The sequence below is a fragment of the Podarcis bocagei genome, assembly GCF_964188305.1.
Source record: "Podarcis bocagei genome assembly, chromosome: 11".
Taxonomy (NCBI): Eukaryota; Metazoa; Chordata; class Lepidosauria; order Squamata; family Lacertidae; genus Podarcis; species Podarcis bocagei.
This window is the reverse complement of record NC_138136.1, coordinates 45,480,904-45,494,528: the sequence shown is the minus strand read 5'-3', so window position 1 is coordinate 45,494,528 and position 13,625 is coordinate 45,480,904. Positions and strand designations below refer to the sequence as shown.

The 13,625-nt window shown below is 41.3% G+C and overlaps 2 protein-coding genes across 3 annotated transcripts in view; both read right to left on the bottom strand.

The window, feature by feature from the left end:
- LOC308597188 (uncharacterized protein C5orf34 homolog) overlaps positions 1 to 13,625 on the bottom strand; it is a 490,376-nt gene that overhangs the window by 284,878 nt on the left and 191,873 nt on the right. The window lies entirely within an intron of this gene.
- The window catches only part of FGF10 (fibroblast growth factor 10), an 83,688-nt gene continuing 72,244 nt past the window's right edge, over positions 2,182 to 13,625 (bottom strand). The window contains exons 3-4 of the mRNA XM_081213224.1: positions 10,027 to 10,130; positions 2,182 to 7,841 (exon numbers count right to left, since the gene is read on the bottom strand). Of these exons, the coding sequence (XP_081069350.1) occupies positions 7,623 to 7,841; positions 10,027 to 10,130 (323 nt within the window). The 3' untranslated portion in view covers positions 2,182 to 7,622. The remainder of the gene's footprint in view (positions 7,842 to 10,026; positions 10,131 to 13,625) is intronic.

The following is a 13,625-nucleotide window of genomic DNA, read 5'->3' as shown; positions in this document are numbered from 1 at the left end:
CCTGTGAGTACTTCCTTTCCCATCCCCTGCTTGCCCCAGTGTGTCCCAGTCCCGGCTATACCCTTCGTTATCCTCTTCCTCCTCTTCCTTCTCCTTGTCATCCTGCCAGTTCACATCATCACTCTAGTAATGTACAAAATGGGCTTCTATCTGTTGCCTTTCCCACATCCTAAAGACCCATGGAAGGATGTTCTTTCTTTTGCTTTGGTGCAGCACTGATGCAAATCTTGGCAAAGCTGAGCTGACTTCGATCCTGCTTCAGACCAGTGGGACTGGTGGGGACACTTTAGCAGAGAGAGAAATAAGCTGTTTCACGCTCCAGGAAGAGAGTCTGCTGGTGTGGATATTGTTCCTCCCACCCCCTGGCTTGTAGGATTTCCTCCCTCTTTTTTACCTCCAGGCTCTGGTTATTACAATGTGGGGTTAATTGAGCATGTTGTTTCCTGGCTGGTAGGTTGTGGTGGAAGAGAGGAGGAGTTTCTGCCACAGGGAGAGAACCTGTTGGTGGAACAGGAGGGCAGTTTGTACTACTGGCATGTTGAGTGGTTTCTGTGTTTCTTAGCAGAGGGTTAAGTGGCATTTCAAAGATATATTCAGTGTGACTGATGGGTAGTTTGGGACTTTGCTATTGTTTTGAATGATTGGTTGTGCTTTTATTGCATGCAGTGTTACCTCGGGTTACAGACGCTTCAGGTTACAGACGCTTCAGGTTACAGACTCCGCTAACCCAGAAATAGTACCTCGGGTTAAGAACTTTGCTTCAGGATGAGAACAGAAATCATGCAGTGGCGGCCCGGCAGCCCCATTAGCTAAAGTGGTGCTTCAGGTTAAGAACAGTTTCAGGTTAAGAATGGACCTCCAGAACGAATTAAGTTCTTAACCCGAGGTACCACTGTATCTCTCTTGCATTAATATGCTGTTGATAAATGGGGGGGGGGGCTTTGGTATATAAATCAACCCTTGAAGTTGATGGTTCTTGCACATTTGGGATTGTATTACTACTGTTACCTGGAGGGGCACTCTTGTGTTATAATACTAATACTAATACTAATACTAATACTAATACTAATACTAATACTAATACTAATAATACTACTAATAATTTATTTATACCCCGCCCATCTGGCTGGGTTTCTCCAGCTACTCTGGGCGGCTTCCAATAAAACACTAAAATACAATAACCTATTAAACATTAAAAGCTTCCCTAAACAGGGCTGCCTTCAGATGTCTTCTAAAAGTTTGGTGGTTATTTTTCTCTTTGACATCTGGTGGGAGGGCATTCCACAGGGCGGGTGCCACTACCAAGAAGGCCCTCTGCCTGGTTCCCTGTAACTTGGCTTCTCGTAGCGAGGGAACCGCCAGAAGGCCCTCGGCGCTGGACCTCAGTGTCCGGGCAGAATGATGGAGGTGGAGACGCTCCTTCAGGTATACTGGACTGAGGCCGTTTAGTACAGTGAAAGTGGACACCCGAACCACGCCAGGAACATTAGTGGTATAAAAAGTTACAGGAATTCAACGGGTAGTTGTGGGACATGTGGTAGATGGGAATGAAGCCAAAAGTCCACCCCAGAACTTTTGCAGGCACTAACAATATACCTTGATACCGCCATGAACAAAAATCATACTGATTACATAATAAAAGGGACCCTTGGAGAATCCCTGCTGCAGTTAATCTTCCATGAAAAGTGATGTTTTTCATCCCACCACCCACTGTGGTGAAATTACTTCATTACGTTATTACCACCCCATTAATTTCAATGGAAAGAAAACACAATGCAAAAGGGGGAGAAACGTAATCAATTACCACCTATCATTTATGGACTGAAAGCAGCAACAGCAAATACCGATTGTATTCCTTGGTAATTTCTACTCCTGTTTCAATTTTTATCAAAATTCTCTGTACCCATCAGTGGCCATGGACTATGGCACTTCTTCTTCCATGAAATTCAGCTAATTATTATTAATATTTTTTTTAAGTGTAATGGAGTCAGTCAAGGTGACTGTTCCAACCTGTATTAAATGAGTATATTTTTTATTTGATTTCCCCCTTACCCAGTGTTTGTATGATGGCTCTCAAACCCCACCCTCCATTACACAATGCCCCTTTCTTCCTTTGCATTTAGGGGTTACAGTTCATGTTGTTTCAAAGTAGTAAAACAAAAACACACACATACAAAAGCATTCTCTATTCCCAGAATTTTATTATTTTTTATTATTTAAATATACTATACATGTTCAATCTTTTTTTTTTAATAAAAAAACACCATACAATAGCCTTCTTTTTATCTTGTCTCATATTTATGACGGAGACAGAAAAATACTTAGGGCACGTCTACCTGGGAACTTTCCTGGCACCAGGCTCTTTGAAATGAATGAGAATCCCACCAGTGCTCAGATTCATTTCAATTAGATTTGTGCACAAGAAATTCCTTGCGGATCATGCCGGTGTTCTGGTGGAACGGTATTACTCTGGGAAACCCAACTGCAGCACAGTCCTGCAACAGAGGGCACCAAAGCACGTCAGCTGAACAAAGGCTTTTGGCAGCTTTGGGGGCGGGGGGGGGGAGGAGGAAAAAAATCCCCAGGAACCAGCAAAGTGCTTAAAAGCTTCCACTTAAAGAGGTATTCCCAAAATTTTGCTTCAAGCAAATGCGAAGTGAATTTGGTGGTTCTTCCTCAAGTGAAACGCTACCTGGAGGATTTCAAAGGAAACCCCAGAGGAATTTCAATAAGAATAGCAGAATTTATTAGGGAGTGAGTTTTACTTTCAGCACACCCCAGGATTCTCTCCCGAGTTCACTGAAAGCAAACTAAAAATCAAATATGGATGTTTGCTCCTCAGGTGAAACATCAGCGGGATTTTGAGGTGGGAGGGGTAGAACAAACAAATTTCTATAAGGCTATAAAAAAAATAATCAGCTACTCCCACCCCAAAGAAAACACATATCCATACTCTTGTCTTTCTGCATGATGGGATGGGGTCTATTGCTTCCAAGCTTCTGCAAGCAGCAGTATATTTTTTTTTCTTTTTGCAAGAAGCTTTTTTTTTTTAAAAAAAAGATTCCGAAATGCTATAATTATGAATGTTTACACACACCCCTCCCCCCCCCAGACCCCAAAGCAACATTAATGGTTCTGTGACATGAGAACCTTGTTTGTACCCTAGATGCTGTTCAGAAGAGTGGTCATTCAATCCTTTATTTGCCAAACAAACATTTAATTTTTGTTGTGGGTGGTCCACGGTGCCTTGTCAGATGCAATTATCACTTTGAAAACAAAACAAAAGCAAATGTAACGCAAGGGAAGTGCTCTCCTGATATGACAACAAGCATTTCGTTATTCAGGCTGAGGTTACCAGATTTACCTCCAGCATCTCAAAACACCCACTGCCTGTAGCTTTACATATTATTTTTATTTTCCATCCACAAACGAAATTAAGGGTATGCATTAGCCCCAGGGTAGTCAGTGTGGTGCCCTCTATAAGTTGGTGGACCTCAGCTTCCATCAGCAAGGCCCAGTGGCGATGTGAGCTGTAGTCCAGCAAGATATGGAGCACACCATGTTAGCCACATGTCCTAAGGCTGCCTCGTCGGCTCAAGCTACATCAGACTGGGATTGCCATGCTGTCATGTGTTTCACTGGGGGGGGGGGGTGCCTTGTGTAGAAGAACTTCCTAGTGTATCCCATGTATAAGGGAAGTGCTTTTTTAAAGGGAGACTTCAGCTTGAACATTTCATACCTCAAGGAGAAAGCTGTAGGCACATTCCATCCTAGCACACATCTACGGTCCAAATAGGAAAGAACTGGCTTTGGGCTCAGTTGAATGTTCTGGCCCTTTTGGTCAAATGACTCTGAGTAACTTGCAACCAGGTGCGAGGGAAAGCCGGATGAGGATAGTTTGATGCACTCTCCTTCCATGGCCCATATCACTTGGCTCAGGTGTTGCACTGCACATCTGCCAAAAGTGGGGCGAACAGCAGCCAGGCTGTGTTTCCCCTATACCAATCCCTTCCACACTATAATGGATTGTGCATATAGATTTTCCCCTCATGCTGGTTTAACAGGGACTTGGGTAAGTAGCTAATAGATAATAACAGATTGCAAAATCATCAGCCTTTGTAGAGGTTATACATTAGTTTGTTTTTTAAAAAAGGGACACAATTAACAAATCTCTATCAAAATTCTATTTCCAAACAAAATGAGAAACCAAACTGACTTCTTTCGTGATGAGAAATATCAAAGTCACAGCATCGACATAGTCCCTTAAAGTATTTTGAACAAAATCAAAGTATTAACAAAACTACTTCTGTTTCCCGCTACAGACACTGCAAAGAAGACATACGCATTTATTCATTTATTTAGTGGAATACAATGTGAAGAGAGTGGTACATGTTGGCTTGATGTACAGTATTCTACTTAACTTGCTCTAACAAAATGAATCTCTTTATGGTTATATTGATGAACTATCCACAGCTTTCTAACGTTAAAGGAAAAAAAAAGTAAAACAAAAAAATCATATAGGTGTTTTCTTTTTCAGATTGAACGAAGTTGATAATTATGTTTAACTGAAGATCGCATTTACTCAGTGTAAGCTGTGAAAATAGGAGCACTTCATTTTAAAAATGTGCCCAATATTGCATTTCAGAGCCATTGTATATATTGCGATAAATGAAGAACATTTAAGATGTTGCTTTTAGACTGGCTCTCAGAAGTTATATACACATATGAATAATAGTGGCTGCAATCCTCAAGTCACTTACGTCAGAGTAGATCTGTTCACTTTAGTGTGGTTATTCTAGTCAGTGTTAAAGTGGGCAAGAATGGCAGTATCCACCTTGCCAGTGAGGGGTTATGAAACATCTACCGCAAGAGGGTAAACAGCTTTATTCAGAATCATAGAGTTGGAAGGGAACTTGTAGGCCACACAGCCCATTCCCTGCTAAATGCAGGAAATCCTGGGCTCTAGAGTTAGAATCATAGAGTTGGAGGGGACCTTGTACGCCATGTTGCCCAATCCAGAGCTAAAGCATCCCCAACAGCTTGAAGACCTCCAGTCTCACGTCTAGTCTACACAAACAGCAGATCACATGGTCAAACTGTTTCCAGGCTAAACTGCCTCAGACTACTCTTTGAATATTCTCCCATGGAAAAGTCCCTACACATTTAAACAAAAAACAAAAAACCACTAGGAAGAATGGTAGAAAGGAATCTGGTATCTTCCTGGTACCTTCATTTCTCTACACTGAGTATATACAGTAGATGTTGATGCCCTCCCTAACGGACTCAAATGGCAAAGTCCAGGAATAGTTTTATCACATGGTCTGCTCTTTGTATAAGCTATCAGTGATTCAGAGGCACTTCACAGGGAGGGGGTTCCAGATATCCCTATTTGTCCGAGTTGGTTTGAGAAAGGACTATGCAGTTCTTCCATGTTAGGTCCCAGTCAGACAGAGACACAAGGGCCTGTCACCGGCTCTCGACACATTGCCATGTGCATGGTGAGCAAAGCAAAGCTGGCTTGGGGTGCCTTATATGTCAACTGGTTCTTTTCAGTGAAACAAAGAAAGGGATAAAATTAAAATGGCATAAAGCTGAAAGAATGCTCTCGCCCGCTCCTATCTCAGAGGTACAGCTAAATCTCCAAACTATCACAGTGTTGACATGAGAGAGGCACGAGACAACTGCTCGGTCTTGCTGATGTTTCTAGGAGTTTCTAGGGCACCCTGCTACCCATTTTGCACAAAAAGGTGACCACCCCACTTACATGTTCCGCCATTTTGCACTCAGCCATTGTTCCTCAGGTTTTCAAAAGCAAGGGAATGAGAACACAAGAGTTGATGCATAATGCTCTCATCAGATAGCAAATGAACATCCAACCCAACCCCATATCTTCAGTTAAGAACATATTCCCTGTTGTTTCCAAATGATTGTAATAGGGGCTACCACTAACTTTTGCTATTTCACACCAGTGGTATGTATGTTGTATCCAAAGCCAGTATGATGATGAAGAGCTGTAGGCCAGCTTCCAAATGTTACATAGGAGCAGCATGGGCCCACTCCTTGTTGGAATGTTAGTATCTTTCCCACAGATAGAGATATGAAGGACCTGCATCACTCCAGAGGACCACAGGCAAGTTTTCATTACACTAGCAGAACCATTCACTCCTACATCTTCTCCCTCAGGTCCTATGTAACATCTGAAGCTACCCTATGTTAAAAAGGGAAGATTATTCAGATTGAGGCTGCAATTTTTCAACACCACATACATCCCGGCTCTTCTGAAATTGTTTGACTGCAGTCAAAAGATTTGGCTCTTTTCTGTCTTACTTTTTTTCAGGGGGAGAAGGAGAAGGCAAATTTGTTCTGTCAGATGTTAGCAACTCCATAGACTTAATTCAGCTTTAGTCTGAAAACATATAATCCCACCAATATAAGATGCAGTTGGATGCATTTACGGTCTGTTCCACAAAACCTGCCGAAGAGCTCTGATTAAATTTCAGCATCTTTGGGACCAGGCATTTAACTGAAATAAGTTGGAGAGAAATGTACATCTGGGTACCAGTTCAACTCAGCCCATTTCAAAACAGCAGCAAGACTCTTCAGATGATGCAGGATGAGAACTTTTGTTCCTGTGGCATGGAAAGACTATCAGTGATACTGACAAAAACCACACACACACACACACACACACACACACACACACACACACACAAACACACAGGTCACGTTGCAGTTCCCATGCATATCTGATCCTATTGATTTTAAGTGCAAAATTAAAAAAAGAAAAAAGAAACCCAGTTTCAAGAGGAAAAACAAACAAACAAACAAACAAGATCAAACAAAAACCGCAGCACTAGCCTTATCTATTCTCTGCTCTTGGACACTTGTGTGAGCTTTTTGACATCTGACTTGGTCAATCTTGTATGAAACACAGAGAAGGAAAAAGAACAACAACGCAACAGGAAGCAACTGAGAAAATCCTTCAAACGAACAAACAAAAAAGAGCGAAGAAAGATATTTAACATCCTATTAAATAAATAACTTAGGGAGAAGTACAAAAGCATGGCATAAGCATACAAGGCGGGGGAACCATACTATTTATTTTGTTAGAACAGTTTTACTCTAATGTGCTTATATTTCTTAATCCTATTCATTTCTTTCACAAGACCATTCCAGAATCTTCTTTATCGCTGCATATGAGGATCCACGAATTTCCAGTAAATGCTTGTGTGCCTAACTGTTCATGGGATCATTAGGCTTGAATGAGCAATGAAGGTCTTTGATATGAGTTAGTATTCCATAAATAACTTTCCCCCAACATCATTCCATACATTGTCTCATGTCCTTTAAGTTCTATCGCGGAGATAAAAAATAATATTAATAATAATAATAATTTTGTTCACACTGGAAAGAGCTCCCATCCCATTTGATTCAGCTTGTGTCTTGATTATAAGATATGACACAGAACTAATTAGCAGTACTTCACATGCCAGCAGAGAGCACAAAACCTTCAAAGGCTTCCCCCCTCTTTTCAATCAAGCAGACGTCTGCACTGTTTCTGCCTTTCCTCTTCAAGAGGATTACCAAGTATTCCTGACAAATGATCTTTGGTTCAACTGCTATCAATAGAACAGGCCCTTCATCTGTTGCTCGACGACCATGGGGAGAAAATGAGCGGTTGTATTTTTCCTCCTGGTTCTCTGTCCTTTCCTCGTGGCTCCCTTTCCATTCAAGGCCACAAACATTTGCCTCCCGTTGTTTCTCCAAAACAGTGACGCGTACGTATTGTATCCGTTTTCTTCTATTCTCTCCTTTAGTTTGCAGTCATTGTTAAACTCCCTCTGTTTCACACGAAAAAAAGAAACACATGCACAGAGAGAAGGTTAGAATGCAAAGTGATGCAAGAAAGAAAGAATTGGTAAACTTTGGGCACATCTGCACTGTACATTCAAAGCCCTATTATACCACTTTAACAGTCATAGAGAAACGTGTAAACTGTAGATTGTGACGGGCAGTGTGGCGATCACACAGGGTCCCTGGATGTTTGACCATCTATTGATCCCTGTGCCACCACTGTGATTGCTTTCCCACTGCCACTAACCTGTTTCTCTTGGGTACACACAGAGTCCAGACAGTTGTTAACATTAAATCAAATAAGCAAGTTTATTTTATAAGCCTTAATAAGTTTATGGTTTCAGATAATTTTTATTGTCAGTTTCTTAATCTTAGTTTCTATACTGGCTTATAACTATCCTAATAACTGCTAACTGATTATCCCAACTGTCTATCTGACTCCCCCTATCAGTTTCTCTCACTCTCTCACAACACAACTCGACCAACCCACAGACATATCCTCCCTCTTCCTTCTCCAACTCCCAACTGACTTCCCAACAACTCCAACTCTAACTCCTCCCCTTGGGTTCCCACTGGCCAATCACTTCACACTCATTTAACCCTTTCCTTATGTCCCACCTAGGAGGGCAAACGCCACAGGCAGGCTTCCTCAACCTCGACCCTCCATTTGTTTTTGGCCTACAACTCCCATGCTCCTTAGCTAGTGGTCAGGGATGATGGGAATTGTAGTCTTAAAACATCTGGAGGGCCGAGGTTGAGGAAGCCTAGTGTAGGGTGAGCATGTCAAAGAGCTGCAGTTCCCAGCACTCTTGACAAACTGCAATTCCCAGGATTCTCCATAACTGTTAATGTCATATAACAGTGTTTTAAATGCATGATGTGGATATGAACTTGCATGTACTTTTGGGGGGGCTGATTTTTTCACATCTTCTTTCACAGGGTTGTGCCCCACACTGCAGCATTCATGCCTAGAAGGCAAAAACTTCAGAGTGCAGCTTGGCTCATGTGGGAAGCAATTGCACCACTCACCCAGCCACCTACCCAGTTGATTTCTCCCCCATGTCAAGTATTAGAGGAGTGTGGCATGGGATCTGATCACGCTGAAGCAGTATCCACCCATCAAAGACAGCGTGATGAGCATAAACTCAGGATAGTAGAGAAGATTCAGGCCACGTCTGCGTTGGGCACATTCTGGCATCTCTCAGTACAGTACAGCCAATTTGCACAAGCCACACCACACTTGGTGTCTAGCTTGTCTCACACATTCTTAGCTGCTCTGCTGTTCTTAAAGGAGAGGAGCTGTAGCTCTGGGGTGTTGCAAAGCAGTTGGCTCTACCATTGAGCTACAGTCCTGTATCATTTAGCATCTGGTACAACCTAGCAATGTTCGTTACATTAAAGAGGCAATATGGTTAGAACAGTTGGGCATGAGAGAATTGGAAGAAACCAGCTAGGGATTCCAACAAATTATGGGGCTTGGCCAGACAGCCACAAATATCTATTTATGACATCTTCTTGGGCTGAGTTGTAGATCATCAGTAAATGATACAGCTAATGATCCTAGAAAAGGGGAGGAACTCTCAAACCACTATGTTTGAAACTGTTTTAATGGTGGCTAAAAATAGAGCAAAAGGGTTGCTTTCTGAACTATACAGAACATTAATAGACTGGGAAAATTTAATAGGGCTGCAAAAGATTGGGAAGAAGATTGAGGTGAGATGATAAGAGGATCAAGATTGGATATTTATATTTTTTTTAAACCAATATTCTTCAAACCTTGGGTCCCCAGATGTTTTGGGACTACAACTCCCAACTTCCCTGGCCATTGGTACATTGGCTTAGGATGATGGGAGTTGTTGTCCAACAATATCTGGAGACCAAAGGTTGAAGAACAGTGGTCTAAAACTTCAGTAAACATGGCCTCAAATCAAATGCCATAATCTATGCCAAAACTTGTTCAGAGATGATATATTACTCCATTACTCCGGTATATATCTATATCTATATAGATATAGATATATAGATATATACAAAAACCCAACTGCTTCTGAAAACAAGTTAGCAGACTCTCTTTCTGCCCAATTCCAAAAACAGTCCTGTTCAGTACAATGGGACCAGCGTAGGAACAGTATACAATAGATTAAATAAATAAAGGCAAAGAAACATACTTACCGAACCATAGACTTTTCCATTCTTGTTCATGGCTAGATAATAGTTGCTGCTAATGGATTTAACTGCTACAACTCCAATTTCCACTGATGTTATCTCCAATATGCCTACAATCCAAGGAGAAAAGGAAAATGAGAATGGTTCAGGTCTAAGATTTGGAATCTCATCATTAAAGCAGGGGGAGAGAGGTGGTGGTGGGGAGGGCGGATGTTTTGGATAACTATGATAAAGAGCTAGAATTAAAATGGATCTTTTCAAACCTCACTCAAATCCTGTTAATATCCAGAGCGACTGACAAACCCGCTTCAGAAACTTTCACGGCAAGAATATACACAAATGTTGTTTCAATTACAGTCTTTCCTTTCCTATTCCTCTATTTGAAACTCCATAAATATTGAAATAGCTCAACCCTTCTTAGTGTAGATTTTCACTGAAATTTATCAAAAGAGACATAGGAACCACAGCATTAAATTAAATCTATAGCATATGGCAATAGACCGGCAGAGTCATCCCAAAACACAGAAACAGTGGTAAGCACTTTATTCCTTTTAGGACATTAAGATAAAACTAAATCTCCCAGCCATATAAAGCTGATACATCCACTCTTGGCAAGCGTGTCTGACATTCTGGAGTATAGTTAGGCTAACTCTGATGCCACACATTGTCTCACTCAGTCAGATAACAGAAAAACCACTCCAGTCTGTTCATAATAAAATATGTTTAGTTTCCCTCACCCGCCCCAAACAACTATGGGCAGAGCTTCACAGGGATGGGCTGTTCATACATGTCCAGCACTTCCAAATACACACTTAAAAAAGCAGATTAGCTTTATTGGCCATATACGCACAAACACAAAATATATCAACACTAATCTACATACCTCTTTGGTCTTAGTAGCTGTCTGAAAACTTGCATATTCATTTATTTATAAAATGTTTATACTACTTGATATAATAAAAATCTCTAAATGCTGGTAACATTTTCTAAAAGAGATGCATGGGTACAGATTTCAAGAGACCTTTGTGCTGTCCTAGACACTGTGTGTGAATTAGGACAAGTACAGTAGCATGTCATATACGAGACCCTTCCTAAATCAGATTGTGCCCTTGCATCAATTTCAAAGCCAACTTTCCTATATAGTCAAGTTAAGGGTGGAGGAAGGGTGGAGTGCGAATGTGCGAATGAAAATAAATACGACCAGTGCTGACTTCTCCAGTTAGAATCAAATGGAACTCAATCTTCAGAAAGGACTGGCTCCAAAAATGGACTCCAGAGCCACTGTTTGTTGGAAACGCTACAGTTATGTGGTTCAATGGTCATGGGGTGTGGAGCCCATCACATGTTAAATGCCATACAGACAGACTGGTGCCGTCTGGTATCTGATTCACAGATGGCATGGCAGTCTCAAAAAGAAAGGGGCAAAAAAATTCTGTCCATTTTAATCTAGTTTTGTTAAATAGGAAGGAGAAAACGGTCAGGCTGATTATGTGCACTCTGCTGCAATCCACCGTTGGCAAATGGTAGGGCCGGCCTAGTTGTTTCCCACTGTCGCTTTAGCTGGCATCTTTTCCCTGTTGTGATTGATATGCTTTTGGTCCTTCACTTGTTAGACAGAAATGGGGAAGAACACAAGCTATTATTTCATAAGTACATGTTTGTTTGTTGTGGCTTCTGTTGCAATGCCAGGTTGGATTAATTCCTCACAGCATTAGCATTTTCAAGGAATTTTATTAGTTTATGCTCAAACGGTTTCAAATTGAATTATATATTTTTATCATATTATAGTTGTAAGGATTGCAACACATTAAAACAAACTGCAGTTGGATCAACTAATAAAGTATCATTTTTCAAATGTTTGTGAAACTTCTGGGTGCTGTAGAGTGGGAAAGCAGATTGTTTAAATCTGAAACTGGCAAGTGTTGAGGACTGGAATGATCCAGCCATGTATTTTGCTTTGATACAGCCGCTTGGCCCGTGCAGTGCATTTTAGTACAATAAATCATAATGCAACACTTTTCTAGAAACACTTGGTCACATCCTCACAGTTATCCTTTATAGCCTTATAGTTTTAGGTAACCTAGAAGAAGCTCATCAGAAGTGAAGTTATCACATTTACACTGTGTGCCACAGGAATGAAATTTGAATGTGTTCCACTATGCTTGTTTAAATCAAACCAGATATGATGCTGTCACAGTCTAGTTGCATCAGCAACACTGCAAACCCTTTATGGACTGGGTTCACAATTCCCCAGAGTAAATAAAAGGCAGAGTTTTAATGAACTATGAAAACAAATCCACAGTAAACTGAAATCTGGGGTGAATGCAATTAGGACTAGCAATCTACTAAACCAGGAATCTGAAGGCCAGCGGACTACAACTCCCAATCATCCCAAACCATTGACCAAGTTGACTGGGGCTAATGGGAGCTGAAGTCCAACAACATCCAGAAGACTACAGGTTTCCCATCCCATCCCTGCTCTAAATCCATCTGTACCCAGCTAGTCCTCTTTACCTGCCACTGTCTTCCTTTTCCAACTGTCCATTGACAAAATCCCTCCACACTCCCTTCAAATCTCCCCTCCTGCTTACCTTAACACTCCAAGTTATCTCCACCCTGGTCTACTCCAAACACAAGCCCTGACCTTGGGGTTCCATTGCATCAACTGTGTTGGTTTGTGGTCTAGACCTGCAAGGTGCACACTATGTACTGTTAGGCTACACTGCATTTCTAGCTTAATTGGAAAAAAGTGAGATGGATCAGGATTGTTGGCATTGTGGCTTCGGAAGCCAACTTTCAAAGAGCGGTAAAATTCAAAGGTTAGGTATTAGCATGGGAGAGCTGGACTCAAATCCCTGCCTATAACCCTTTAGGTTGCATTAGCTTGGTCAAAATTCTTGGGAGTAACAGGAAAAGGATGTTGTGAAGGTGGTTGAGATAAAAGTAGAGTGAACAAAAGTGTGGTTCCATTTTCCCTATGTAATGCCAGACCTTTAACCAACAGGCATAACAAAGGCTCACAAAAAGTGGCAAACACTTTCTAACTGTGAGGAGTCATGCTTCAAAACTCTTAACTTACTCTCCTGAAGAGTGTGCACTCCCACTCTTATAGTCTTCACTGGTTCTAAGAACCTTGATGAGAATTTCTGGGCTTACGTGAGTGACTTCTATATGGCTCAACCTGACAATCGTTGATATTTTCTGTTCAGTTTCACAATACCACAACATACATGAAACCCTGAAGCCTCTAGAATCTGCAGCAGTTAGTCGAATCACTCAAGAACTCTTCCCGGAGAATTTGTAATTCTTCACTAAGGCAGACCATACCTTAAACAGAACAACAGTATTCTTTCAACAGGTTATAAAACTTAGGATGCCGGACTAGTTGGATCCGCAAAGGAATCATCAGTCCATCTAGCATAATGCAGATATGACTCAAGAAAGAAAGAAAAATACCAAGCAACAGTTGCCCTGGGACTGCAAAACCAAAGAAAGGAAAGCTGTATTCATCAGCCATAGATGTAAGGGCTGCTTCCCTGTGTACATATGTGCAAATCTTGGCTGTTGCTTTTTGTACTATTGCAACTTGTTGCAAGCCACCGTAA